The 26,893-nt window shown below is 37.7% G+C and overlaps 1 protein-coding gene across 1 annotated transcript in view; it reads left to right on the top strand.

Moving 5' to 3' along the window:
• Positions 1 to 26,893, top strand: part of Dhc93AB (Dynein heavy chain at 93AB) — a 114,902-nt gene that overhangs the window by 56,882 nt on the left and 31,127 nt on the right. The window contains exons 33-48 of the mRNA XM_085957035.1: positions 291 to 592; positions 786 to 940; positions 1,306 to 1,442; positions 2,256 to 2,722; positions 4,021 to 4,136; positions 5,705 to 5,866; positions 6,849 to 7,048; positions 16,057 to 16,213; positions 17,178 to 17,366; positions 17,604 to 17,843; positions 18,875 to 19,065; positions 19,183 to 19,352; positions 20,187 to 20,449; positions 20,798 to 20,918; positions 21,778 to 21,953; positions 22,208 to 22,377. Coding sequence (XP_085813161.1) covers positions 291 to 592; positions 786 to 940; positions 1,306 to 1,442; positions 2,256 to 2,722; positions 4,021 to 4,136; positions 5,705 to 5,866; positions 6,849 to 7,048; positions 16,057 to 16,213; positions 17,178 to 17,366; positions 17,604 to 17,843; positions 18,875 to 19,065; positions 19,183 to 19,352; positions 20,187 to 20,449; positions 20,798 to 20,918; positions 21,778 to 21,953; positions 22,208 to 22,377 — 3,216 coding nt within the window. The remainder of the gene's footprint in view (positions 1 to 290; positions 593 to 785; positions 941 to 1,305; positions 1,443 to 2,255; positions 2,723 to 4,020; positions 4,137 to 5,704; positions 5,867 to 6,848; positions 7,049 to 16,056; positions 16,214 to 17,177; positions 17,367 to 17,603; positions 17,844 to 18,874; positions 19,066 to 19,182; positions 19,353 to 20,186; positions 20,450 to 20,797; positions 20,919 to 21,777; positions 21,954 to 22,207; positions 22,378 to 26,893) is intronic.

Genomic DNA, 26,893 nt, shown 5'->3' with positions numbered 1-26,893 from the left:
TCTATAATTCAAATTTTGATTACTTTCTTGATTGGAATATAAAGATGGAACCCATCAGCTGTTGATGAAATTTGAAAGAGATCTTCAGTATACGTAGGAAAACTATCAACAAGAAGCATAACTGGATCTATTACTTATCAGTGAGAGCAGTAACCCAACAAGCGGAAGACATACAGTGTATTTTCTCAACATGCCTGGTTCAGACCAAAAGCATCTGTATATAAACAATGTATTCCATAGACAGCAAAGCTGTCACGTCCTGTCAACTTTAATTGTTTTGATTATTGCAGGTATGTAACAAGTTGGATTGAAAGTCGTACAATACCTGCAGAGAAATCAAATCTTATCATTTTGTTTGACAAATACATTCCATCATGTCTTGAGAATGTACGCATAAGGTTTAAGAAGATCACACCAATTGCAGAAATGGCTCATGTTGCCATGCTTTGTCAACTGCTCGGATGTCTTCTTATTCCCGCTCATACACCAGCTGACTGCCCCAAGGAGTGGTACGATCTGTATTTTGTTTTTGCATGCGTGTGGGCTTTTGGATCTGCCATGTTTCAAGAGCAATCTGTTGACTATCGTATTGGTAAGTACCTATCATTCTTATTTACCTAGTAAATTAAAAACTACTTTTTACTAGGTAACTTTATTGATAATCACTGTCATGATATATTATTGTAATGGGTGATGGATGGATATATGGTTGATGAGACTATTGTTACAATTAATAGACAAAAATCTTGCCTGAAAAATATATCTTATTTTAATATATTTTTTAGAATTCACAAAATGGTGGATAAATGAATTTAAATCTGTCAAATTTCCAACTGGAGGGACCGTATTCGATTACTATTTAGATACAGAAACAAAGCAATTCTTGCCATGGACAGAACGATTACCTAAATTTGAGCTGGATGCTGACATGCCATTGCAGGTTATAATAAGATTTATTAATTTATTATTAGGTATATAAGAAGATGATAACTTTCAGGAGATCACATTTTTCATGAATTATAAAATAGAGTTTGGATGTTAGTTAGTTACACTTTCAGCAGTTTTGTTAAATCATTTTAACCCATGGGCCAGGTATGAAGCTCGAAAGAAACATGTAGATGAAACATAATATGAGACATGGTAGAAATATGAGACACACTAGAGACCTGTTTTACATTCATTTCATAAACATTGAAGGCCAAATATAGTCCAATCTAACTTATTTGATCACTTGATAGTGGTCCTACTATAATATTTGAGTACATGGACTATGCATTTGATTTAATCTTTCTTTTCCTTCCATAGGCAGTTCTCGTTCCTACTTCTGAGTCAATAAGAATCAGGTATTTTATGGATATGCTGATGGAGAAAAAGTATCCTGTCATGCTTGTCGGTAATGCTGGATGTGGGAAGACGGTGCTTGTGAATGAAAAACTAGCCAGGTATCTTATTTTTATTTAGTGAAGTTTTTTAATGTTACATTATAATCCTCTCTATCCATTCACTGCTACTACTATACTACTACGCTACTATCATAAGACCACATGGACAATTGCGTAGACTAATTCAGTTCTAGACTTAAATTGAAACCTAAGATGAAACGAATTATTTTGAAAGAGAGTGAATGAGTATTATGCAGCAGTGTTCCGTCAATATCTCATTAGATGTCAAATAAGTATGCTTCCTATAATATGCAAACATACTCTCAAACAGTGGTGGTTATAGGTACGTGGACGTCTCTGTCGCTAACAGGTTTGGAGGCACCGTTGTGAAAAATTTTCCACCATGCTAAACCGACATTAAAATATATAAGTATTACATTCGGTATTACAGTACAATAACAGTTATGTTGTCAGAAATTTTTACGTTTTGATTATTTTTTCAACTGAGATGTGGATACTTTCTAATGTTTCAATAGCACCGTCCGCTTCATTGATAACCATATAGTAATATTTATATTCAATTCTTCATTCGCTGCTCTTTATATATAATGTTCTGCCCCTATGGAACGCATGACCAGCCTCCCCCACGGGTCACTGCCTAATTATTAAAAAATGTATATTTTTCTCTCTTTCGTTATTCCATTTTTCTTCAGATATCGTTCTATTTTTAATGCTGTCCGTATTGTTTTATACGGGTATTTTTACTATCATGATATTATGTTATTAGTTATATTATATTGCGCATACTATCTGTGGAAACTTCACTGATTACAATACTTTTATCATAATATCACAACAATATCTTTATTTCAGTTTATCCGAAAACTATGCCATCGCAAACGTCCCTTTCAACTTTTATACAACATCTGAAATGTTACAAAAAGTTCTCGAGAAGCCCTTAGAAAAAAAGGCTGGCAGGAATTATGGTCCGCCGGGAAACAAAACCCTCATCTACTTCATTGACGACATGAACATGCCTGAGGTGGATGGATACGGCACGGTCCAGCCTCACACAATCATTCGCCAGCACATGGATTACAGCCACTGGTACGACAGAGGTAGACTTGCCCTCAAAGACATACATAACTGTCAATATGTCTCCTGTATGAATCCGACTTCAGGAAGTTTTACTATCAATCCGCGACTGCAGCGTCATTTCTGCGTGTTTGCTGTCAGTTTTCCCGGTGCTGAAGCATTGACAAGTATTTACCACTCGATATTGAGTCAGCACTTTGCTAATATTGAGTTACGGTTTCCGCCGACCATCACCAAACTTGCACGTAAGTCTTTACTAATATTATCTACAGTAACTTTTACATTTTGCAGGGTTATAGGTAAAAGATCACGACATCTAATTATCTATCTAATTAGCGATTATCTAATTACTAGATATTGAAATATAATTTTTTTACAAGAGTCATAAACAATATATTGTCACTGATTAGTCTGGAATCTAATTAAAATTAAAGACTCGATGTCACAAATTAAGGTGTATTCAAAAGCATATTGAAATCCATCACTATGAAAACATGTCAAAACTATGGAAGCTCAGAATCTCATTTGATTCCTAAAAACTTAATTCTAACACAATTCACACTATTGAGGTGAATGTTCTTAGAGTTATGGAAGGTTTTACGTTGTTTTTCTGTCCTAAATGACCACATACAAAACTGTATGTCAAATTAATCAACGCACAATAAAATTCACGACTCATAATTTAATATAGATATTCGCTACAAGTTACTTCGTGTTGCTCTGGACTATTTCACAAATGTCTACCCTAATTATTTTATCATCATAGGAAGGAGAAACTGGTGAATGCAATAGTTTCCTATTGTATTGTATGGCAGTGGCGAAGGGTGGAGGTAGGCTGTTAAGATTCGCTATAAATAGTGCACACTAAATTTTGTTAGTCATATGTATTTGTTTTTATTGAACTAAGACTACAATTTACAGATGGTGTTAGTTAGTTTTTAAAAATCAATTAAACCCTGCCTAAGCGAAACCATAATAGTTTTGGTCTAATTTGGGCGATACGACAAAATTGTGCACACTTTTTCATTCATAGTTGTTTGTTTTCGTTGGATTAAAAATACATATTACACATATTGTTGGTTCATTTTTTTTATTTCATTAAGCCCTGGCTAAACCAAACTATAATAAATAAAAAATATTATTATATGTATAAAATATTCAAAGTTATGTATGATTTAATTGCATAATTTTAGATATTTTATAGATAGACATATATTTTTTGACTATTTTCTATTATGGCTTGGTTTCTCAGGGTTTAATTAAATTTGAAAAACTAACCAACACTTTCTGTAAATTGTAGTCTTATTTCAATGAAAACAAATATGTATGTCTGAAAAAGTTTAATGTGCACTATTTACGGCGGATCTTAACAGCCTACCTCCACCCTTCGCCACTGTTGTATGGACACCAAAAGGTGTCTTTTTTGATTCTTTTTGCTTTAAAATATAGTTGTAGGTTATGACCTCTTTCAAACTAAGATATCTATAATACCACTGTATTACCACTGTAATGTATGAATATTATATGAATTTAAATATTTCAGCTAATGTTGTTGCATGTTCAATTGCCCTCCATCACAAAGCCAGTCAAATATTTTTACCAACAGCTATAAAGTCCCACTACATCTTCAATCTCAGAGATCTGTCTAACGTATTCCAGGTACATGATATTTTATATTCATCACGATTCTCTTTTTATTTTATTCCATAAGTAACGCACATGGTGCCTCTAAGAACCTCAATCATACTAACATTGTACCTCGTTTACACGTGCATGGATTTACTGTTGACAGTAAGTATTATCGTGGCCATAACAAAAAAATGTATGGATAAACATGTATTATCCTGCAGTTGGCAAGATTGAATGCATGATTAAAAAAAGTTTGGAAGCTTCTGGATTTTCATGCAAGAGTAGGATTTTTTCGATATGTGCTTGCGCAGTAGAACGATCAGTGGCGAACCTGCCGGCAAAAAAACGAACTACGAACGAATTTTCAGGTTGACTGATTTTAACTACCAGCTGTCTAATAGTACCATAAAATGACAACATCGCATCTCGCTCACTCTTAACACATTGATCGCCAACTAGTTTTACATAAAATAGTTAAAAAATGATTATTTGTCTCTAAGGTATTATTTGATAGGTAATGAAAGAATATAATGTTTTTTTTCATTTTGATGATTTTTTTACGTAAATATTGGTTTTTATGATGTGCCGGCCACATGTGTCCGTCTTGGCGCCAACAAGTTAATTTATTCTATTGCGCCGGGCCGGCCACTTCGCCGGTCACCTGTCCATATGTGTTGACGAGAGCATGGTGCCATTTCGCGGTCGAATTATATTTAGATTTAGATAGTATAATAAACAGAAAAGGCACAAATACGGAATAAAAGTTTTCAAATTGGGTAGTATAATACCTGGATACACATAAACTGGAAATATACGTATACATACCTTATAATCATTTTTTTTATTCTATTTTTTTATTATTTACATATTTTTTATAACTTACATTTTTATAATCTATTTAATTTTTATTTTTATATCAACAAAAACACATTTACAATTTAAAAGGAAAACTTTTTTTTTCATTATGTACATTCTTTACATTAGTGAGCCTATATTTTGTGACTGGGAAGACTTATTTTCAGGCCAAGTGGCAGTAATATACAGAAGGGCCATGCCGGTCACAGCGTATCGAAAAATGCACTGCGCGCTTGCCCGCCGGCGCTGTAGAACAACTCTAAGGCAGGTCTTCTTTGCCGGTCACCGGTGACCCCCATGGCCCCCTGAACGTAATCCAATGCCAGTCACCGGTGACCCCCATGGCGATCAACGTGTTAAAGAATGAATTGGAGAGACAGTACAGCACTTTTACATGTAAACAGTTATTGTCACGATAGTTCAAAATACTCACTAATACTGCCAGTAAATCGCAGTAAATGTACAGGCGCTATTATTCTTCCTAGATCACTCCTCTTAAAATATCTACTTATATATTACATGGTACTATTCTAAGACGTTTTGGTACTGTTCGGTTATACGGAATACAGCGGAAAACGCATTTTGAAAATAGCCGATAAACTGGATTTTGCATTTCCTGCCTTTGAATGTATTCTATGTTAAATCTTATTGAGGCATAACTATAATTTCAACTTTTACACCATTATCAAGATTACATTATTTTATTCTGCTTGATATTTTTTTATGTGATCAATTCGTTTCAGGGTCTATTATTCAGTAGCAGTGATTGCATCAGTACACCAAGTGACTTGATCCGTCTGTGGCTGCACGAGTCGCAGAGAGTATACGGAGACAAACTCACCGATGACAAGGATATTGATGCATTTTTGAAACTCCAGATTGATGTCTGTAAAAAGAATTTTGAAGTAAGCTGATTATTTTTCTGTCTTTGGATTAGATACTCAACCATAAACCTTGATACTCAACCATAAACAAAAGATGGAGACTTTGCACATATCTATCTATGCGAGAGCCCGATGCGACGCCCAGTAGGACTCGAACCCGCATCCACTAGATTCGCGCCAATGTGCTTATAAACTAAGCTCGGATTAATTAAGAAATTAAGTCCGGAAATATGTACGTATGCAGTTCGTTGTATCACACTTCACCGTGAAATGTTGTATCGGAAATTAATGGTCGTACCTATATTAAAGACTATCCAACCTCTTTGGGTCGTATAGTACTGAGATAAAATTCATGTCTAAATGAAACACGGTTCTTGTCGGTTTTTTGAAAATAGCCGATATACTGAATTATTTGTTAGGTTAGGTTAGGTTAGGTAAAATATCAAATTTAATATCTGATGACAATACTGATAGCGTTATTGTCAGATATTTGAAACCAATCAATATCAAATTAATGTTCATATTGAATCTAATAAAATTGGAACATTATAGTCTGCAATGTTTCACGAACAACGCGTAATTTTTTCATCTCTTTCCGATAAGAAAGCTCACGGTGAACTGTGCTACGGTAAAATGTAATACATACAATTTACATGCAACCATTAAGCTATGTGGGTTCTATCTAATTACGATGAAATTAATTAGTGGTTTTTACATCTTGAAGTGCTTTAATAAATTACGTTCATTTTCGACTATCAGCTTTTGCATTTTAAATTAATGAATCAATTCCCTTAATTTCTAACTAATTTGGAGAATTCCCAAGTGCTGCTGGGCATCACATTTTTTTCAAGTATATAATATATCAGAGGTGTTTTCAAATTACGTACATACTAGAAAGGTCGTGAAATCAATACCAAGAGTGTTGTAATATTAAAAGATTGATACACTAACTCTTTCTTAGATAATCCAAATTCTTTGGTTTTATCGATACTTGAAATTGTAGGAAATTGATGAAGCAGTAGTTTTTGAGAAGCCAAATGTGTACTGCCACTTTGCCGGTGGAATTGGTGAGCCAAAATACATGCCCATCAACTCTTGGGAGCAGCTCAACAACTTGCTGCAGGAGGCACTCGTCAGTTACAATGACCTGGTTGCCGCCATGAATCTCGTCCTCTTTGAAGATGCCATGATGCACATTTGCAGGTTAGTAAACATTATTTGTATTAATAGTAAAGTTTTATCCAGTTCCAAGCAAACAAGTCTGGTGTATAATCCTGACAACAGACTGAAACATGCATAGTGAAGTTACGATACAGTACGGTGGCTGAAGACAGAATCACGCTGGATTAAAAATAAAGCTTAATTTACTAACATAATAGTGACTATAAAATTCGCTCGGCGATTGAACAACCACTGGACAAATGCCGTCATACAGTGGTACCCAAGGGACACTAAACGCCCAAAGGAACACCTTAAAACCTGCTGGATAGACAAACTCATAATCTCAAAAAGTTCGGTGGATGTTGAGATCCCCGGGGTTCCAGCGGCTAGCTCAGGTGTCCATCGAACCCCGGATTCACAAAAAAAAGAAATTCAAATGGTTGGAGTATAAATAAAACTCGGTCTTTCGTGTTCGTGACGTGGTCTTATATTTTCTTATCCTTTTTAGTTTCACAAATTTATATCTGGGTTTTTACGATTATAGTCGCAGGTCCTATCCTATTGGAAAGGGGACGCTTACTAATTTTTTTTCTTTTTCAAACTTCGCGTACCCACGCCATTCCACAAAAAGGACTCTCGTGATTGGCCAAATTTTATCGCGTGATGTTTTTTGATTTCACGAATCACGAGGACCACCCTGGCGCAGGCGCGTCGAAATTTGGACGTTGCCGACAAGCGCGGCAAAATTTATTATTTTTGAATCCTTATATTTAGTCTTAAAATTATCTCTTTCATCCATCATCATTTTTACTTTTTAAATTAAAAAAAATACTTACGTGGTTGAGCAAGGAATCAGATTAGATGTTTTATGAAGCCGTTTCTAGAGATCAGGGTTACGTTTCGACTTGAGCTACTAAATGATTATTTTACACCGGGAGAAGCCCGCCTGTAACAGGGGTGTATCATTCGCCCCATCTGGATTAAAGTCGAAAGGTACGCCCTGATCTCATCGGCCACCCATCCAATTCCTTGTTCATCCGTTAAATACATGGCATGATAACAGTTTATATAAAAAAAATTCAACTACAATCTAACTATTCTAACAAAAAAAAAAAAAAAAACAACTAACTTTACGTATTGTTTCTATATTTATTTTAATTACTATTTTCCTGCTCAAAGCAATGCTCCTGAATAAGTCAGAGTTTGATTTATTTTCCTTTCTTATTATCATTTGTCATAATTTATTATTATTTTATTTTTCTCCTGTAATGTCGTGCGTTTATTTTGTTTTCGTAATGTTTTTGTTATTCTTCTCGTTCTTTTATACTGGTCAGCGGAGGGGTCGTGGAGCTGCAGTCTTCGACTCTTGGGCTGTCCAGTTTTTTTTGTATTCCGAGAGGCTACATTTGTAGACGTTTGGCCCTCGTTCGGAATTATTATTTCGCTAAGCACTTCTATTTTCTTTCTGGCGCTATAGGAGCGTACCTAGCCGGACGTCGTCTGCCTTCGCGACGAGGGCGAGATAGTAGCGTGACTACTGGGCCAGGCTCGTCCCGAGCAGCGGATATCTTTCTATGGAAAGTTTCCCACTCGTCTGCTGGTCTCTGCAGCATCACCTCATGGGTAGATACTGTGCTTGCATTCATTCCTACCGCTGTGGGCAAAGCGTCATTTAGCGGTACAACGGCCAGGCTCGTTGACGGCATGGCTTTCCCACCGCAAGCCGCTAGCCGCAAGTATTCTCTTCCACTTCCTCTTCTTGGATGGCAACACTTCGAGAGTACCTCCCGTTGTGCCACGACTTCTTTCAGGCGTCACGTCCCTAGCCTCCTCATGAACCTGCGACGAGAAAGGAGAGTGCGCACTCTCCACACCATCAAGCTCTGGTATCATAAGTTGCCCGGTTACGCTGCCTTCAGATTCGCTCACTTCGAGAGGAGACCCCCTTAGTGCTTCCAAATTATCTTCCTCGTCATCTCCTATATCGTCTTCCGCTTCCGTCTCAGCGGGAGGGTAATGTTTACGGATTTGATCTACATGAAATTTATAAGGTCGGCCACGCCGAGCTACGTAATACGTCACTTTGCCAACTTTCCAGATAATTTTATGAGGTCCTGTCCATCTAGGTTCAAGTCCCGCACTTGCTCCTGGTCTTGTTTTGGGATATTCCTTCGTGTATACCGATTCCCCAACTTGGTAAGCCGGTGGTTCAGCCACACGATCCTGTCTTCGACGTTGGAATTACCTTTCTTGATTTGCAAAGACAGCCTCATTCATACCTTCACGGTTCCGCTCAACTCCATTACTCTCTCTCGACCTTAGCGGGTTGGACCAATATCCAGGCCTACACATTTTCGCTCCCCAAAGTACTTCAGCAGGGGTGAATCCCGTGGCTGCATTGCGCCGGCATCGTAAATCACCCAGTACGTCTGTGAGATGGGCATCCCACGTACTTTGGTCCAAGCCTGCTAAACGAATACGCAACCCTTTCTTAATCTCCTGGTTACGGCGTTCAGTCGGATTCTGTCTGGGATTGTAGATGGCAGTTGTCCATTGTAAACAATCCCATTCTTCCAAGGCTGCGAGCCATGCCGGGTGACTAAATTGCGTTCCGTTATCCGTTAAAAGCGCCCGTGGACTTCCATAACGCAGGATGATCTGATCGCGAACTAACTGGATGATATTTGATACAACCGCTGATCGCAACGGAAAGGCTTCAACCCACCGTGAAAACAAGTCGGTGATTACCAGAATGAATCTATTTTTTAAGCGTGTGGTAGTATAAGGTCCCATCAGGTCTAATGCCAGGATCTCCCATGGCCGCTTAGCTTCCATATGAGAAGTTTCCGCTGCCCTAAGCTGCAACGCACCACGCTTCCGGGTGGCACATATGCCACAGGCCCGTACGTAAGCTTCCACTTCGCGTCTACGCCTGCGCCACACGAACTCATCGCGGATAGCGTAGTCCGTTTCCAACGATCCTGGGTGACCATTTTCGTCGTGAAAAACTTTCATCACCTCCTTCCTTAATGAGGCCGGCACTACTATTTGTGGTGTCTGACTTCCACTCAACCGTACCAGCAACCCGTTTTTCACAATCAAGCCGGCGGGTTCTCTACTCGGTCCAGCATTCGAATTTATGCGCCGTATTAATCCTTGTATCGTAGTATCCGTTCGTTGTTTATCCATAATCTTTTGTCGTAATGTGACCGTTGTTAGTAACATAGCGGTATGGGGCTCAGGTTTTCGCGTGGGCGCTTCCATCCGCTTGTTTATCTCCTCAGCATCCTTAGTGTTGGTCCCGTGTTCTTGAGGGAACCTTGAAAGGTGATCGGCCAGGTGGTTTTCAATACCGGGGCAATGTTCCGTATCAAAACGAAACTCGCTCAAGAGCATCGCCCACCTTGCCAATTTACCCTTCTGATTTTTCGCTGTATTTAGCCACGTGAGTGCCCGGTTATCGGTAATCAGCGTGAACTTTCGATCCTCAAGGTAACCTCGGTATTTTGTAATACCGAAGACTGCCGCCAGGGTTTCAAGTTCATTACTGTGATACCTACTCTCAACTTCATTCACGCGTCTACTTGCATAGGCTATGACATCGCGTCCACCGTCTTGTTTACGTTGAAACAGCACGGCCGCAATTCCATGTCCTGAAGCATCGGTTTGTAAGCAGAAGGGCCTTTCGAAATCCGGTCTGGCCAGCTTTAAAGGTTGTTTCATAGCTTCTTTTATTTGTCTGAAAGCATTTGTAGCTTCATTGGTCCAGTGAAATTTTACAGTGGTTCGAAGTAATTTCGTCAGAGGTATTGCTATTTCTGCAAACCTAGGTATATACTCCCGTAACCAATTGCATAAACCTAAGAAGCTACGCACATCTTTCCTGGTCGTTGGTTGAGCGGCCGCTTCTACCTCGCAGATGGTGTAACTGCGGCTCGTTTCCAGTAGCCGTAATGCGATGTCCAAGGTAGTCGACCTCTCTGAGACCAATTTGACACTTATTTGGTGCCACTCTCAGTTCATGGTATTGTAGTCTTTCAAATACCATTCGTAAATGGTTCACGTGGTCCTCCCACGACCGACTATATACAATAATGTCGTCCAAATAGACTAAGCATATATTGTTTATGAGTCCGACCAGCACCTCTTGGCTCATGAGCCTCTGAAATGCGCCGCAGGCGCCTTGCAAACCAAATGGTAAAACGTTGAAGTGATAGCAGCTACCATCAGCCGTAGCGAAAGCCGTCAGTGGTCGAGTATTTTTATCAAGTTTTACTTGCCAGTAACCGCTACGCAAATCTAGGCTGCTAAAAATGGTGGCAGTGCCTAGGTCCTTGAGTGTCTCTAAAATAAGAGGCAGGGTAGTAGCCTCCTCTTTAGTGAGGGCGTTAAGTTTTCGGTAATCCACACAAAGCCGGGTGGTACCATCGCGTTTGGGTACTAAGTGTACAGGAGACCAGTACGGAGAGTTGCTAGGCTCTATTACACCGTCCGCAAGCATCTGCTGCACGCTTTCTTGAATTTGTCTTCGCTTATTTTCGGATTGTCTAAAAGGTCCCAACCTGAAGGGTGTAGTATCCTTTAAATGAATCCGAAATTCCGTGGTTCTACTCGGTGGTCCGTGTTCGGCAAACCGGTCGCTAAAGTCCGTCATAACTTTAGTTAAAGCAACGCGCGCCCTTTCAGGGATGTCAGGTGACAGTTCTGCCAAGGTAATTTGTTCGCTAGGCAATGGCGGTCTCGTCGTTTGACAGTGAACAGTTTGTCGTATGTGGTTTCCAAAGTGTACACAGCGACGCTTCATGTCAATGACCGCTTCTTGTTTGTCCAGCCAATCCATGCCGATGAGAAGATCTACCTGCAAATTGTTCAAGGCGAGAGCATCGAATTCCACGGGGCTGTCACGTAAATATCCGCTGAGTAAAACGTCCCCGCTTGTGCTCAAAGCTTCGCCACTCGCGGTAACGAGCATTTGAGGAGCGCCCTTAACTTTGTATGGCGGGCATACCAATGCCTTCCGTACGAGAGTTCTCGTGGCTCCAGTATCGATGACGGCCTCGTAACGTCCGGTTACTCCGTGGATGCTCAAAGGCAGTTTGAGAAGGGGCGCACCTCCGTTATATGAGCTGACCCCATACCCAGACACACATACCCCAGCAGAGGCTACGTCGTCTTGTACCCCGTATTTTAAATTATTTACACTATTAAAACTATTTCTACGCAGTGTATTTAAATATATTTTATCACTATTGTCATTATCCACACTCTTATTACTATTATCAGTATGTGATTGAACACTATTACCGTTCACTTTTTTATTTAACACTAAATTTTCGTAATCATATTTCACACTTTTATCCAGTAAACATTTATTTAAAACATCTAATTTATCAGCTACAACATTATTATTATTCACTAAGGCGTCACTAAAACTATTGGCAATAGCGATCTTCTTTGGTAGTACGTTTTCGCACGCCATAATGTAAGTTGACCCGGTACTGCCAATTTCATTATTATTAAATTTCTTATCAAGACTTTCCTTATAACTAACATTTTTATTATTACTTATTTTACGTTTCTTATTATTTATCTTATTTATTACAGCTAGAATATTTATTCCCCCTCGATTGGATGAAGACATTCGTTTATTTAGTTTCTCGCGAGCATCGTCTGACGTTTGCGGCGACGCGAGTTTGCTAGCTGATCCTGACCTAGGCAATCTGCGGTAGGTCATGGTTTCGCTGAACGTTTTCGTGCTCACTACTTTATTTTTAGAACTCCCGTGCGAGTTTTGTATCGATTTATTCCCGATAATATTATTCGTTGCGTTTGAAACGTTTATGCACCTAATATCGTCTTGAGCCGACGTAGTTTTTGCAAATACATCTTTATATGTATCAGATTCGATTCGCATACAATTAAAAGGGCCAGTGGCGGCATATTTAAGATTAAATTTATTATCAATATTTTCAGTGTTTTTCAAAGTCAAATTATTTATTCGTAATTTACCGATGTTGTTTTTGTCAACATTTACAGATTCGAATGTTGAGTTTACAGTTAATGTTGGCGCGTCACGCATTCTTTGTTCATCCGTCATCTTTCTTACCTTTTTAATCCTAGTACAGTTTGTATCTTCGACGAGCAACACCAGCTGATTTTCATTCTCTCTTTGCGGAATATCGTTAAGGCCAGGATTCAAATTAATTGCTCCGCTATCGTACGGCGTACTATTAAATCCTATGCCATCAACTTTATTTTTAGAGCGAAATACTCTCGTTTTATGGTTAACCGGAAAGTTTACTTCGGAAAATTGTCCTGAATGAAAATCGGTGTTGCTTGACGACACATTTTTACAATTATTATCTAACTTAACACTAGCAACAATAGGCTTTATAAGAAAGTCACTATCTATAAACTTATCACTAGATTTAACGGGCACTTTAAGAGGGTCCCGATTAAAGCACTTGTCACTATTTTCTTCATTTTTTCGTATGCCATTGTAGGTGGCATCCGCAGGATCACGAGGTCTCCTCGAGAGCCCAAGTCGACTTCTCGGTTCTGCGGCGCCCCATCAATGTCCCTGCTCCGTTTCCAGTGGACTCCATTCTTGGTTGCGTCTCCATGCAGGGTAGTTCGGGCATGTATGGTTCTGGTGGTAACCGAACTCGCAGTACTGACACTTGCGAACGCCGTTTGCGTCATAAAGTGGCGTACGGTTTCCGCCATGGAAAGCACCTCTGCGTTGTTGGCCTCCTCGAGCCAGAAAGGCTCCGTTTGGGGTTCTGGCCTGATTATTATTTGTCGATTCCCGCGGTTGCGGAGGCGGTTCAGGGCGTGTCTCAGCCTTAAATATTTGTTGACGTGGTTTCGGGCGTGCGCTCGACTATTCTAAATTTTGATTACAGTCGCATAGGCAGCCGCATTCTTTTCGTCCCGATCGTTGCGTGGCTATCGCTACGGGAGGTCTAATCGTAGTTGGTATAAGGCGTTGAGCCACCACCAGTAGTTCGTCCAGGTTGGACCAGCCTGCTTGGCCCACTCGCAGTTGATCCCTTTCACTTAGCAGGTCGAAAAATAACTCGCCAAGTTCTTTCCCGGGGATATATGGTAGCAATATGGTCGCCAGATCCTTCTTATTCAACAGAAACCCGAAGACATCTTCATCCGGTCGTTGTACCAAGTTTTGTAGTTCCGTCCGTTGTTGGCGACGTTTGAGGGACGATTCGAATTGCTGGCGCAGCAGGTGAATAAATGACTGCCAGCAGGTATTCGAAGATATCGTCTTCCCCCATATTTTTGCCTCATCTCTTAATCTATTTAGTGCGAGTCCTGTCCAACTTTCGGGCGGGCTCTTAGCTGCGGCGAAGTACGCCTCACACCCTTTGATAAAATCTGACACCTGATATAGTGGGTGTCCCGTGTAGAAGACTTCAAGCCCCAAGGTTGATACAATTGTGGTATGACCGGCACTGCTTCTGACGTAGGCTTCAGGGCTGTTGATGACGCTACAGTCGGCAAATTCACGTCCTCGTGCGGCCTCATTTCGAACACCAGAGGAGGGCTCTCCCGGTTTGATGTTGGAGACAGCACTTCTTCTTCGATGAGGGTCACGTCGGAATCCGCTTTTTCGTGAGCCATTTCTTGGTTGTTCCGGCTCCTGGATCTCGTTAACATTTAATACACAGTATGTGATCTCAAACTTTTATTTAGCGTTCGCGGGTTCGGAAGAATTAATGCGATTCTTCACGCCTCATGTTGCTTGGGCGCCATTGAGATCCCCGGGGTTCCAGCGGCTAGCTCAGGTGTCCATCGAACCCCGGATTCACAAAAAAAAGAAATTCAAATGGTTGGAGTATAAATAAAACTCGGTCTTTCGTGTTCGTGACGTGGTCTTATATTTTCTTATCCTTTTTAGTTTCACAAATTTATATCTGGGTTTTTACGATTATAGTCGCAGGTCCTATCCTATCGGAAAGGGGACGCTTACTAATTTTTTTTCTTTTTCAAACTTCGCGTACCCACGCCATTCCACAAAAAGGACTCTCGTGATTGGCCAAATTTTATCGCGTGATGTTTTTTGATTTCACGAATCACGAGGACCACCCTGGCGCAGGCGCGTCGAAATTTGGACGTTGCCGACAAGCGCGGCAAAATTTATTATTTTTGAATCCTTATATTTAGTCTTAAAATTATCTCTTTCATCCATCATCATTTTTACTTTTTAAATTAAAAAAAATACTTACGTGGTTGAGCAAGGAATCAGATTAGATGTTTTATGAAGCCGTTTCTAGAGATCAGGGTTACGTTTCGACTTGAGCTACTAAATGATTATTTTACACCGGGAGAAGCCCGCCTGTAACAGGGGTGTATCAATGTACATGCGAAGAACTAGCGACTGAGAAGAGTTTAGGGAGCTAGAGGAGACCTTCGTTCAACAGCGGACTGACCCCTGCTGATGATGATGATAAAATAAGAGAATCATGTACATAAGATATTTTAATAATGCCTATGCTCTCAACGGATTGAGAGCATCCTTTACAAAGCATTTGCAAATTTGGTGCTCACCTCAGAAACCTGAACATTAACTCCGAAATATGATTGAAATATGATGAATATTTTCAAAAGAGAAATTCTCCACCAGATCAATAGATGAATGGTGTGTTCAACAGTCTGAAAAATAGTTTCAGTCAATCAAGATTTGAAGATTATGTTGGTTGGGTCATGTGCACCGCATAAATGATCGTGAACAGATAAAAAGAAAGTAAAGTCAATCAATCAATAAGGCGCAAGAGAAGAGGTAGGTCAAAATTTTTCTATCAATGTACGTCATATGCTTGGGTGCTTGAATTGGAAAGCAGCCACTTTTAATAGGAAAAGGTGAAAGTAGTTGTTGGAGGAAGCCAGGACCCACCCCCAAGTTGTTGTGAACTTGATAATGATAATAATGATAATGAAGACAGTACTCTATTAAAGGAAATTTGTAATACCTACTACACGTGTCACCGCGTGTCTTTAAATATATTCAAAAAGTTTTTATTTTTAATTTTCAGAATAAATCGAATACTTGAAAGTCCAAGAGGAAGTGCTTTACTTGTGGGAGTAGGTGGTTCTGGAAAGCAGTCTCTGTCTCGCCTTGCCGCCTTTATTTCGAGTCTTGAAGTATTTCAAATACAACTCAGGAAAGGCTACGGAGTTACCGACTTGAAGGTCTGTTTTTTAGCGCACAAAAACATTGTTTGTCACATAAATGGCCACTACTATGATACTTTTTACACTGTCAATTTCTTATAAAGAATATTTTTTCAATTATTGCTAAGAAAACTTATTGTGTTGTATTGGCAACAACTATAATATTATGATATTAAGTATGGGACTGTTATCGACGACATTTAAAAGATACATATTTTGCATCCATGATATAGCTGGTCGAGCGCCCGTATCTGAAGCCGTGGGTTGCGGGTTCAACTCGGAGGCTGGCGAAGAATGGATATGGGGATAAACAACTCAATCCGTGTCAGCATATTTATCGGCGATATTAAATACATTACCGCAATTATAAATTCTCTAATAATATCCATTTCCTTTAGTGTCCAAATTATTGCAAACTCAGTAAATAGCTTACTGCAGTTATAATTTCCGCGATATCCATTTTTCCACATAGTCAGCTATATCTGATGACGCAAACTCCATATAGAAGCTGACTCAACCATAATAATTATTTCCTAGATATTCTTTTCAAGATATTATTTTGATTGTAAGTACGCCAATAAATAGCGGATCATAATTCATTGGACTTGTCACTCGAATATAAGTTCCCGGTCTGTTAGTATCTCAGTCTCTGTATCGCTCCGCACAACATCTTATTCTACCGAGATTAGGACCTCGGAACAGTATCATAACTATTGTAAAATACTCTTGTACCGACTGTTTACACTGCAAATAAAATTCGCTCCAACATCCATCAGAGCAACCATAACACCACGACTTCCACAGTGGTGACCCCGACACGATGACTCCCACATGGATGTTGTTTTTTTTAATGTGTGTTTGATCCAGTATAAGAACCTAATTTTTTGGAAATCCATATAAGTACTCTACTTTCTTTCTGTGTACCTACAATATCCAATTAAATAGAGAAGTTGATTAATGCATAATTTTCTGTTTATTATAGAATGAAATTTCTGTGCTCTACATGAAAGCTGGAATAAAAAATGTCGGTTCTATGTTCCTGATGACTGACGCTCAGGTTCCTAATGAACAGTTTCTTGTGTTGATTAATGATCTCCTCGCATCTGGTGAAGTAGCTGACCTATTTCCTGATGATGAAGTGGAAAATATAATTGCTGGAGTGAGGAATGAGGTAAAATAAAAAAAAGTACAGTCAGCACATTAACTGTATTGTAAAAGCGACATGAACACGGTTCACATGTGTATGGTACAGATACAATTTTTAATTGGACACAGAAGCCGTTTGACATTAGATGTCAAAAAATTCCCAATAGCTATTGAAAACTTAAAAATGTTGGTTTGACTTAGTTAGCATTATTAACATTACGTTATTAGTCGCTTTAATTTATTGAATTATGTTAATATTTAGGTAAAAGGAGCTGGTATATTAGACACAAGAGAAAACTGCTGGAAATTCTTCATAGACCGTGTCCGCAAGCAGCTAAAAGTAGTTCTCTGCTTCTCTCCTGTCGGATCAACGTTGAGGGTGCGTTCGAGAAAGTTTCCCGCCATCATCAATAGCACGGCCATCAACTGGTTCCACGAATGGCCACAGGAAGCTTTGGTTTCCGTCTCAGTCAGATTCTTGTCGGAACTTGAAGTTCTTCCGGTAATAAACATTTTTTTATTGAGCTCTTTTACTATAATATTCTTAAATAATGACAAAGTCAATTGAGGGACTGAAAATTAAAAGGTTACAACATTAAAAACAGTGACATTATAATTTGTATAAAAAAAATGAAAACAATGAAAAAGGATTCATACATGTAACCGCTTTGTATGACTTAACATTGTCCTGTCATATAGCTGCTTAGGTATTTATAGTGGAACAACTTTACCTTGAAATCGCGCAGATTGCGATTTCTTAACGGTTAATTTTAATTATTGTTAACAGTTATTATTTCCGACTGCTCTTACATGAAGCCTATTGCTTCGTTTTTTCTTCTTCAACGTCGCTCTAACTATGTCATATTTTTTCTGTTAAAACTATCAGACTTCACGATTATGTGGTATGATTATAGTTATTCTTTTTAAGTCCACTTTTTTTTTAGGTCTATTTTGCAAAGCTAAATATTTAAAAACGTGAAAAACAAACAGATTAATTAGATAATTGTTGCATTTTTTTAAATACCTCCGACCCATGACCAAGTTCAATCCTAATAAGAACATATGGGCCTCCACTGAGTGGAGGTTTGTATTAACAGATTTTGTTTTTCCAATAAATGGATGTCAGCCACTTGCTCAAACTATTAAGTCCATACCCTGACTCAAACACAAATTGAAAAACAATATGTGTATTTGCCAGATCCAGGATTTGAACCTGAGACCAACAACGCTATAGGCCGACGCTTAAGCCGCACGGCCATCGTGGGACTGTGTTAAATACCTCAGAGACATAACATTTACTGAATGGAACTTGAAATCACAACTTTCTCAACACAGATGCTGTGCTTTACCAATTAAGCTATCCATGTAATCTAGCAGAAATTCTTCGATATACCTATGCAATTGAGGTGTTTTTTCTTATATTTCTGAGGTATTCTAAATTATGCAATAGTATTAATAATTCGTGTGTGTTATTCAATGAAATGAAAATAATTTAATTATATTCTAAGTAATAATAATTATTGTTGACCGCAGGCGACTTACCGTGATTTGGTGGCACGTTTCATGGCTTTTGCGCATACTTCAGTAAACTCTATGTCCAAAGCTTTTCTATCCAATGACAGAAGATACAATTACACAACTCCAAAAAGTTATCTCGAACAGATCAGTCTTTATTCAAAACTATTGAACCAAAAGTCACTAGAGTTGCAAGGAAAAGTAAAGAGGTAAATAAATATACTTATTTTGCAATAAAATTATTCCTGTAGTGTTTTGATCTTTAATATTTATGGGTATATCTTTAAAAACATGTTCTTGTCTAATGGTTTTTTTGTTTTCTTCAGATTGGAGAATGGCTTGGAAAAGCTACGGAGTACAGCCGACCAGGTAGAAGATTTAAAAGCTAAACTTGCTGTTCAAGAAATTGAATTGAAACAGAAAAATGATGCAGCAGATGCACTTATTGAAGTAGTTGGTGTGGAAACAGATAAAGTGCAAAATGAAAAGGCTCTTGGTAATTAAAATATATATTTATTGTAATAATTATTGGACTCTATTATGCAGCTGTAGATGTTGCAACATTTTTTTTATTGTCTATTCAATCGGTGGAATGGTGATTTCATGACACATAAACGTGTACGGGCAGTTAATTTTTTCATTATTTAATTTAATGACCCCGCATTGCGTACTGGACAGTGGCAAAGAATGCCTGTTGAAGGTAGGTAACTGAAAGAAAGTCCTAGGACAGCGATATTCGCTGGACTTTACCTTTTTATAATAGATGTTTCACGAGAAAAAGATTACACCCACTAAAATAGATAAAAAAAACTAATACCAACCGGATTCGAACTCGAGCTAGAAAATTCTGCTGTCTTGGTAATTCAGCATTTTGTTGAAAGCGAAACCCAATATGAAAAAATTAATAAACCTACAAAAATACAACACTGTAAAGATGTCATGCTTTTATACCTATAGCATCAGGCTTTGTAATTGTGTGACTGTCATTTTTACAATTCATGTAGGTATAAGCGTTTGTATTGTGTTGTATGTGTGAAATGTACCAAATTAGTTGAAACCTTTGTTAGATTGTATTAATTGTGTTATAGCTCGTTATGTATTACCTAGTGGAATTGCATCATGCCGTTGATTTCATACTACCGACTCCACTTCCACCTGAACGAGGCATAGCTGCTACTTCCACTGTAAAGCTTTGCGATCCAGAGAATGGCGATATCGTTGTATTATTTGACAATTCAATATTTACCATAACATATTATATTTTCGAAATGTAGTTAGAATTTATCATACAACTTTTACTAAGTTAGATCTTCACATTCCATTATTCTAGCTGATGAGGAAGAGCAGAAAGTGGGTGTGATTGCTGAAGAGGTATCCAAAAAGCAAAAAGATTGCGAAGAAGATCTGGTAAAAGCAGAACCGGCTCTGATGGCTGCCCAAGAAGCTCTCAATACTCTCAACAAAGGCAATCTAACTGAACTCAAATCTTTCGGCTCTCCTCCAGGAGTAGTTACCAATGTTACAGCAGCTGTCATGGTTCTGTTGGCACCTGGTGGGAAAATACCAAAGGATAGAAGCTGGAAAGCAGCCAAAGTATGTTTGATTGCAATTAGTTAAAAATATGTTCTCTCAAAGATTTTGACCAGATTTTGAGTAATTCAGTGTAAATAATGAAGTTTCTTAAAAAGAAAAATCTGTTCAACTCATTATTTAGTGCTAACACCGCGACTGGCGCGTTTGAAATACTTGGCCATTAGATATAATTAACATGTTATTTAAATGTGGTAATTAAAAGTTCAGCAGTGATTGTGTAAACTAAAGATCCTTATTAAATTTTAATTAAGCTCAGAGCTTTCTATACACTTTTCATTGCAATAGTAATCTAACAATAGCAGTAAACTTGAGTAAACGATATAAAATAATTTGCTTATATGGTTTCAGATCGCAATGGCCAATGTGAATGCATTCTTAGAAGCGTTGATCAACTATGATAAAGAAAATATTCACCCAGAAGTCACAAAAGCCATCGTGCCGTATTTGAAGGATCCTGAATTTGAGCCAGGTATAATTAAATTATTATAATAAATTGCAGAACAAGAAGAAGTTGAAAACTGCGGCAATGCAATTATTTGTCTCCAGTAGTCTCCAGCCTATGATACTGTTTGTGCACCTTGCTAATACTACTTCAAAAAGGACTTCCTCAAGGCTACATACTGGCGTCATCACTTTTTAACTTACATACTGCGTATTTTCTGTTATCTGAGTCATCTCAGGGAATAAAATTTATCTAGTACCTATGCGAACAATACTGTTTTGAGGTCTCAGGTAAATAAAACTACAAGCACCAACACAAAATCATACTGTCGAAATACCTAGTGCTCGCTCGAGAGACCAGTAGACGCTCAAACCATGCCGTTTGTAGCAGCTTTGTGGGTGGCAGAAAGTACATCAAAAAAGTAGTAGAGGGCAGTTGACTTTTTGATTTTAAACGGTATTCGGGTGAAGAGACCATTTGGCAATGAAGCAAGAGTTTGTAGTTTTGCAACACTTCTTTATACTCTCATAAGAGAAAGTGTTACTAGAGGCATCTAGTGACAACACTTCAAATCAATTCTATATGATTCAATGTAAATATACTTTAAAGTGTTTTAATTTATCAATATATAACTAACAACATTAAAATGAAAATACATACTTTTAAAATAAAAATGAAAAATATTTGAGTTAAAAAATCATTTTTATGTAAGTATATCAAATTGAGGTTCAGTACCTGTTTCATTTTCGTTTAATGCCTTAATTTTGCAATGTTACGCCTGAAATTTAATGAGAGTATAATAATATGTGCTGATATCGATCGGCATGGAAGTGGTTTGTCGGTTTTACTAAGTAAACTTACATTATAGTGTGATTGATATTTTCAGAATTTGTAAGATCAAAATCAGGAGCCGCCGCTGGTTTATGTGCTTGGGTGATAAACATTATCAAATTTTATGAAGTATATTGTGATGTGGAGCCCAAAAGAAAAGCTCTGGCGCAGGCAAACGCCGAGCTGGCCGCTGCTTCTGACAAGCTGAAGATCATCAAAGCGAAAGTTAATGTAAGTTGTTTCATTTTCAAATTTATTTGTTTACAGAGTGAACATTACAAATCATACTTATGCAAATAAGTAGGCCTATACGTTATGCATTCCAAATAACGCATAGGCCTATTTATCTATATAAGTATACCTATGCACAGGACCCTTAAAAATTAGAATTTAAATCCAATATCCACATCCAGTTGATAGAATTAATATTCCAATACGAGTAATATGTTAACATACATGATTCATTTATTATTGTGCAATTTCAGTCCTTAGAAGAGCAATTGGCTAATCTGACAGCAGACTTTGAGCAAGCGACAGAGGAAAAGATGCGATGCCAACAGGAAGCCGATGCAACCAACTGCACCATACAGTTGGCGAACAGACTCGTTGGTGGCTTGGCCAGTGAGAACGTTCGCTGGGCAGAGGCAGTCTCTAAGTTGGATTTTTTTTTACTTTTTAAAATAATCTAGTTCCTCTATAATTTTACATGGTTATACACAAGATATTGAAAGGAAGTGATTTGGTTCTGGAGGCAAATTCTGAAAGTCTTGTGGGCGGTCAAACTCCATATTCGAGACAAACTCTTCTGCGCCAGACTCCAGTTTCTTGGTTGTGAAGATTACAATTATTGATCATGTTAGAGGTCTAGATCAGTGATGCACAAACCACGGTCTGTGGGCCGCATACAGCCCAAAATGGCATTTGTGCGGCCCAAAATAACAAGTACCTACTTCATCACCAAATTTTTCATTGAATACAATGAAATTTTAATTATTTCCTATAATATATACTAAGTTCTGTGCTATCAATGTTTCTGTGAGAACCAAGCAGTGTCAGCAGAATCCATGACATATGAATCGCTTTCAAATTAATGTTATTCATTTAATTATTGTTAAGTACATATTATTGCAACTTCTGTGTGTACATTTTCACACAATCGAATTACTACTTAGTAAGCACTTTGTTTACCTCAGCGATGTTTATTATATATTTTCTCACCAAATGCCTGAGATACTGAGGTAAGCATTTTCCATCGTGAGTGATTCAACAAAAGGTTATCGGGAGGAAACAAGTTAGTCTCTCCGTAACATTCACTCGATAAACTTGTATCTTGCTAGAGAGCTTAGTGCCTCGGAAAATAATACCTACCTCTCTGTTATATTGTACCATTGTATAACTGTAAACTGTGTCTGTCATCTGTCAAATAAACTCGCCATCTCTACCAGCCTTCATACTTCAGTTCTTCACTCCTCCACATCAACCGCGACACCTACAGTGTATGATTTTTATCGTTTTCACGCTGAGTTTCTGGGAAATTGCAAATCGATCGGGCCGCGCAAATCACCGCGTTCTCCGTAACGCAGGTCCGTGAACTCTTTGACGTCACGATGACCATCACCAGGTCTGTCTCCGCGAGACTCCGCACCATGGTCGGGGACAACACACCAACGCCCGACCAACAACGGGAGGAACTCACCGCACCTGGACCAAGGATGTCGTCAGCAACACCGCCCCAGGACTCATCGCAGTATATGCCAGCTGCGTCACGATCCTCATCATCATTGTCCGAGGACAGCTACAACAGCTCCACCAGATTTGGCCCGTCCGACAGTCCAGACGAATCGGACAGCTCGTCATCAGCACCCGACTTCCACCAGACCATCATTGCCAGGATGGAGCAACTAGTTTCGGCGTTGCGACATGAGACACCGGACTGCAAACACCACCAAGAATCAATCCAGCACCCGTCAAAGTTAAAAGTGCTCGTGTCAATATGAAATGGAGAAAAATTTAGTTTGTCAACTTTTGCAATGGGCGGATTTAAAACGACAACAATCATACCTTTTTGGTAAAAAATGTGAATTGGGAATTTCGCGGTTTGCCGACCCCTGGCCTAGGGCACAAAACATAAGGCGGCACTTAAATGGAGAACTGAAATTAATTTCCATATTTTAATAATTTTTAATAATATGTTTTATTTTGTTTTTACGTTTTTATCTGTTTGTTGTAATTATTTGTCATAATGAGATATCCAGGGTTCAGTGACTAGCTCAGGTGTTGATAGAACGCTGGATTCACAAAAATTAAATAAAAAAAGTCTTTCTTGTTCGTACGTGGTCTTATTTTTTTATGGTTTGTTTTACAAAAGTTTATTTTCAGCTTTTTGCATAGTTACAGTGATTCAGGTCTGTTCGCTTTGACCAAAATACGCTCACTGCTCGCCACAGGGTTCTTCTACCACTCTTCAACCTAAGCCAGTTTTTTAAGGATGATCTTTTGATTTGACAATTCACGAGGTGGACCTCAGCGCCGGCGCGTGACGAGTTCAGCGTTGTGCAATGCGCGGCAAAATTATAATATTTGAATTTACTTCATTCCTTCATTTAAACTTTATAACTAAACATTTTATTTCTTATAGCTAGTGCATATTTTTTTTTTTATAAAACAAATTTTTTATATTCTTAAACTATTGACTGCATACATCATCTTTCATACTTTAATATTACCTTAACGTTTGCTTTTCATCTTCGTCCGGCATGTGACTTCTACATCAGCATATACCGGACGAAGGACTTTACCTAAGAATAAAACATTTACGTAGTTGAGCAGGGAATCAGATCAGGTGTTTTATTCAATTGTTTACAGATATCAGGGTAACGGTTCGGCCCGCTTTTATTTAATATTTATGAACACCAACAAAAGCCTGTTGATAACAGGTATGTGTCAATAAGTAGTAATCGGATTTGGAATCTGGTGGCGTTCCATGGCCAGCTTCAGGTATACAAACGATACAGTCAGATACAAATAGTACAAACGATACAAATCCCGGGGTTTTGTCATACACCTGTGTATTGTTTAGCCTAATTACTGAAAAGCGTTTACAAGGCGGTTCTGGGCCTCTCTCCACGAGATTCGGAAAACATTCCGATCGCTAATCAAAATTTTTATTTTCTATCAACCGTTTTTGTTAAAACTGCGACATCTCCAGGTAGGCGGTCTAAGCTAATCCAAGGTAAAAAGAAACCGTATACGTTTTATCTCAGCAATTTATATGAATATAGTTCAACAAATATATAATTATTTCTCTGGGTCGACACATCGTTGGAAAGTTTTATCTAACTGTATCCCAATATTTACTCTCAAACCATTGAGCGAAACAAGGTGGGAGAGATGAATTGAAGTTTTGAAGCCTTTAATTAAGATATAATCTTGGTGATATATATCGCACCGTGAGTGTAAAACGAAGGCATCTGCAAAAGACATATTTAGGGTTTAAAGTTAGAATAGAATAGAATTTCTAAAAAAACACCATAATATTTGGTTTATATCTACATTATATTGCATGTTCTTTCAGTTACTTCACTTTTACATTATCAGGTTCACGACTTTTGCAGTTGTTTTGCATTTAATCTCGAAATTGAAAAATTTGCAGATACGTTAGTTTTACACTCACGGTGCGATATGATGCATTAAGGGGGGACATGCTCGTCGTAGGTCAAAATTGAGTTTTTATTGTATTTTCAAACCATGATCCTGGACACTCCTTAAACGTTGTAGATAATCTATTTATATAATTTTGAAGCCTTATTATCCTTTATGGTTATTTTAAACATTTGATGACTGCATAAAGTATTTTTGTTACATAAAATAGTATTCTTTTAAACCTCTCGCTCTAATGTTTTAGAATATAGTCATATTTCGGTACATAACTGTGCAGTGGTGTTAAGATTTTTTACATTTATTAATTTTTAAACGCATTTATAAAACCATTAGTATAATTTATTACGAGATAATTTTTGTAAAATATTCACGATAAAAAATTATATTGATAATCTCTGTGATCCCAAATTTGATAAAAATTAGGCATTTTATTATTCAAAAAATCGGCAAGATTAACACATTTGAAGATGATTTTAAAGATATTTATTATAAGTTATGTCTTTGACCATTCAAGTGTGATAAACATCTTATGAATAATGATTGCTTTATAATAATTATTGACCTAAGAATAAGGTAGTGTTTTTTTGAAATACGCCATTTCTTTTGGCATTCCCCAGTGGTTAAGCTACAACATACGGCCGTAGCCATAAATTGACAAACTATAATTAAAGTAGGGAGTAAAATTATGTTAACGTGCGTGTTTGAACATGTACCTTACCGAATTTTTTTTTATTTTTTTTTTAACGGTTAATCTAATAAATTAATTAATAAATCTAAATTCTAAATTAATAATAAAATGCCTAATTCTTGTCAAATTTGGGATCACAGAGATTATCAATATAATTTTTTATCGTGAATATTTTACAAAAATTATCTCGTAATAAATTATACTAATGGTTTTATAAATGCGTTTAAAAATTAATAAATGTAAAAAATCTTAACACCGCTGCACAGTTATGTACCGAAATATGACTATATTCTAAAACATTAGAGCGAGAGGTTTAAAAGAATACTATTTTATGTAACAAAAATACTTTATGCAGTCATCAAATGTTTAAAATAACTATAAAGGATAATAAGGCTTCAAAATTATATAAATAGATTATCTACAACGTTTAAGGAGTGTCCAGGATCATGGTTTGAAAATACGATAAAAACTCAATTTTGACCTACGACGAGCACGTGGGCCGTTAATGGAGATATATGATGACCCAATATTGAATAATTCATGTGTAAATTCGTCCCGAATTAAAGCAAAAGCCCTTGCTGATGTAATTAGCAATTTTAAATTTATGGTGTCAATTGCCGCATGGTACAATATTTTTTTAGTTTAGACGTAAATATTGCAAGTAAAATATTACAATGAAAGGATACTGATATAATATATTCTGCTTCAAATCAATTAGAGCTAACTAAAAAATATTTACTAAGATGCAGGAGTGATGAAAATTATGAACAAGTTTTAATTGATGCTGCTGATATTGCAAAGATGCTAGAAACAGAACCAAAAT

The sequence above is a fragment of the Rhyacophila brunnea genome, unplaced genomic scaffold (genome assembly GCF_057557595.1).
Source record: "Rhyacophila brunnea isolate RB1 unplaced genomic scaffold, BYU_Rbru_1.0 scaffold_6, whole genome shotgun sequence".
Taxonomy (NCBI): Eukaryota; Metazoa; Arthropoda; class Insecta; order Trichoptera; family Rhyacophilidae; genus Rhyacophila; species Rhyacophila brunnea.
This window is presented reverse-complemented; position numbering and strand designations above follow the sequence as displayed.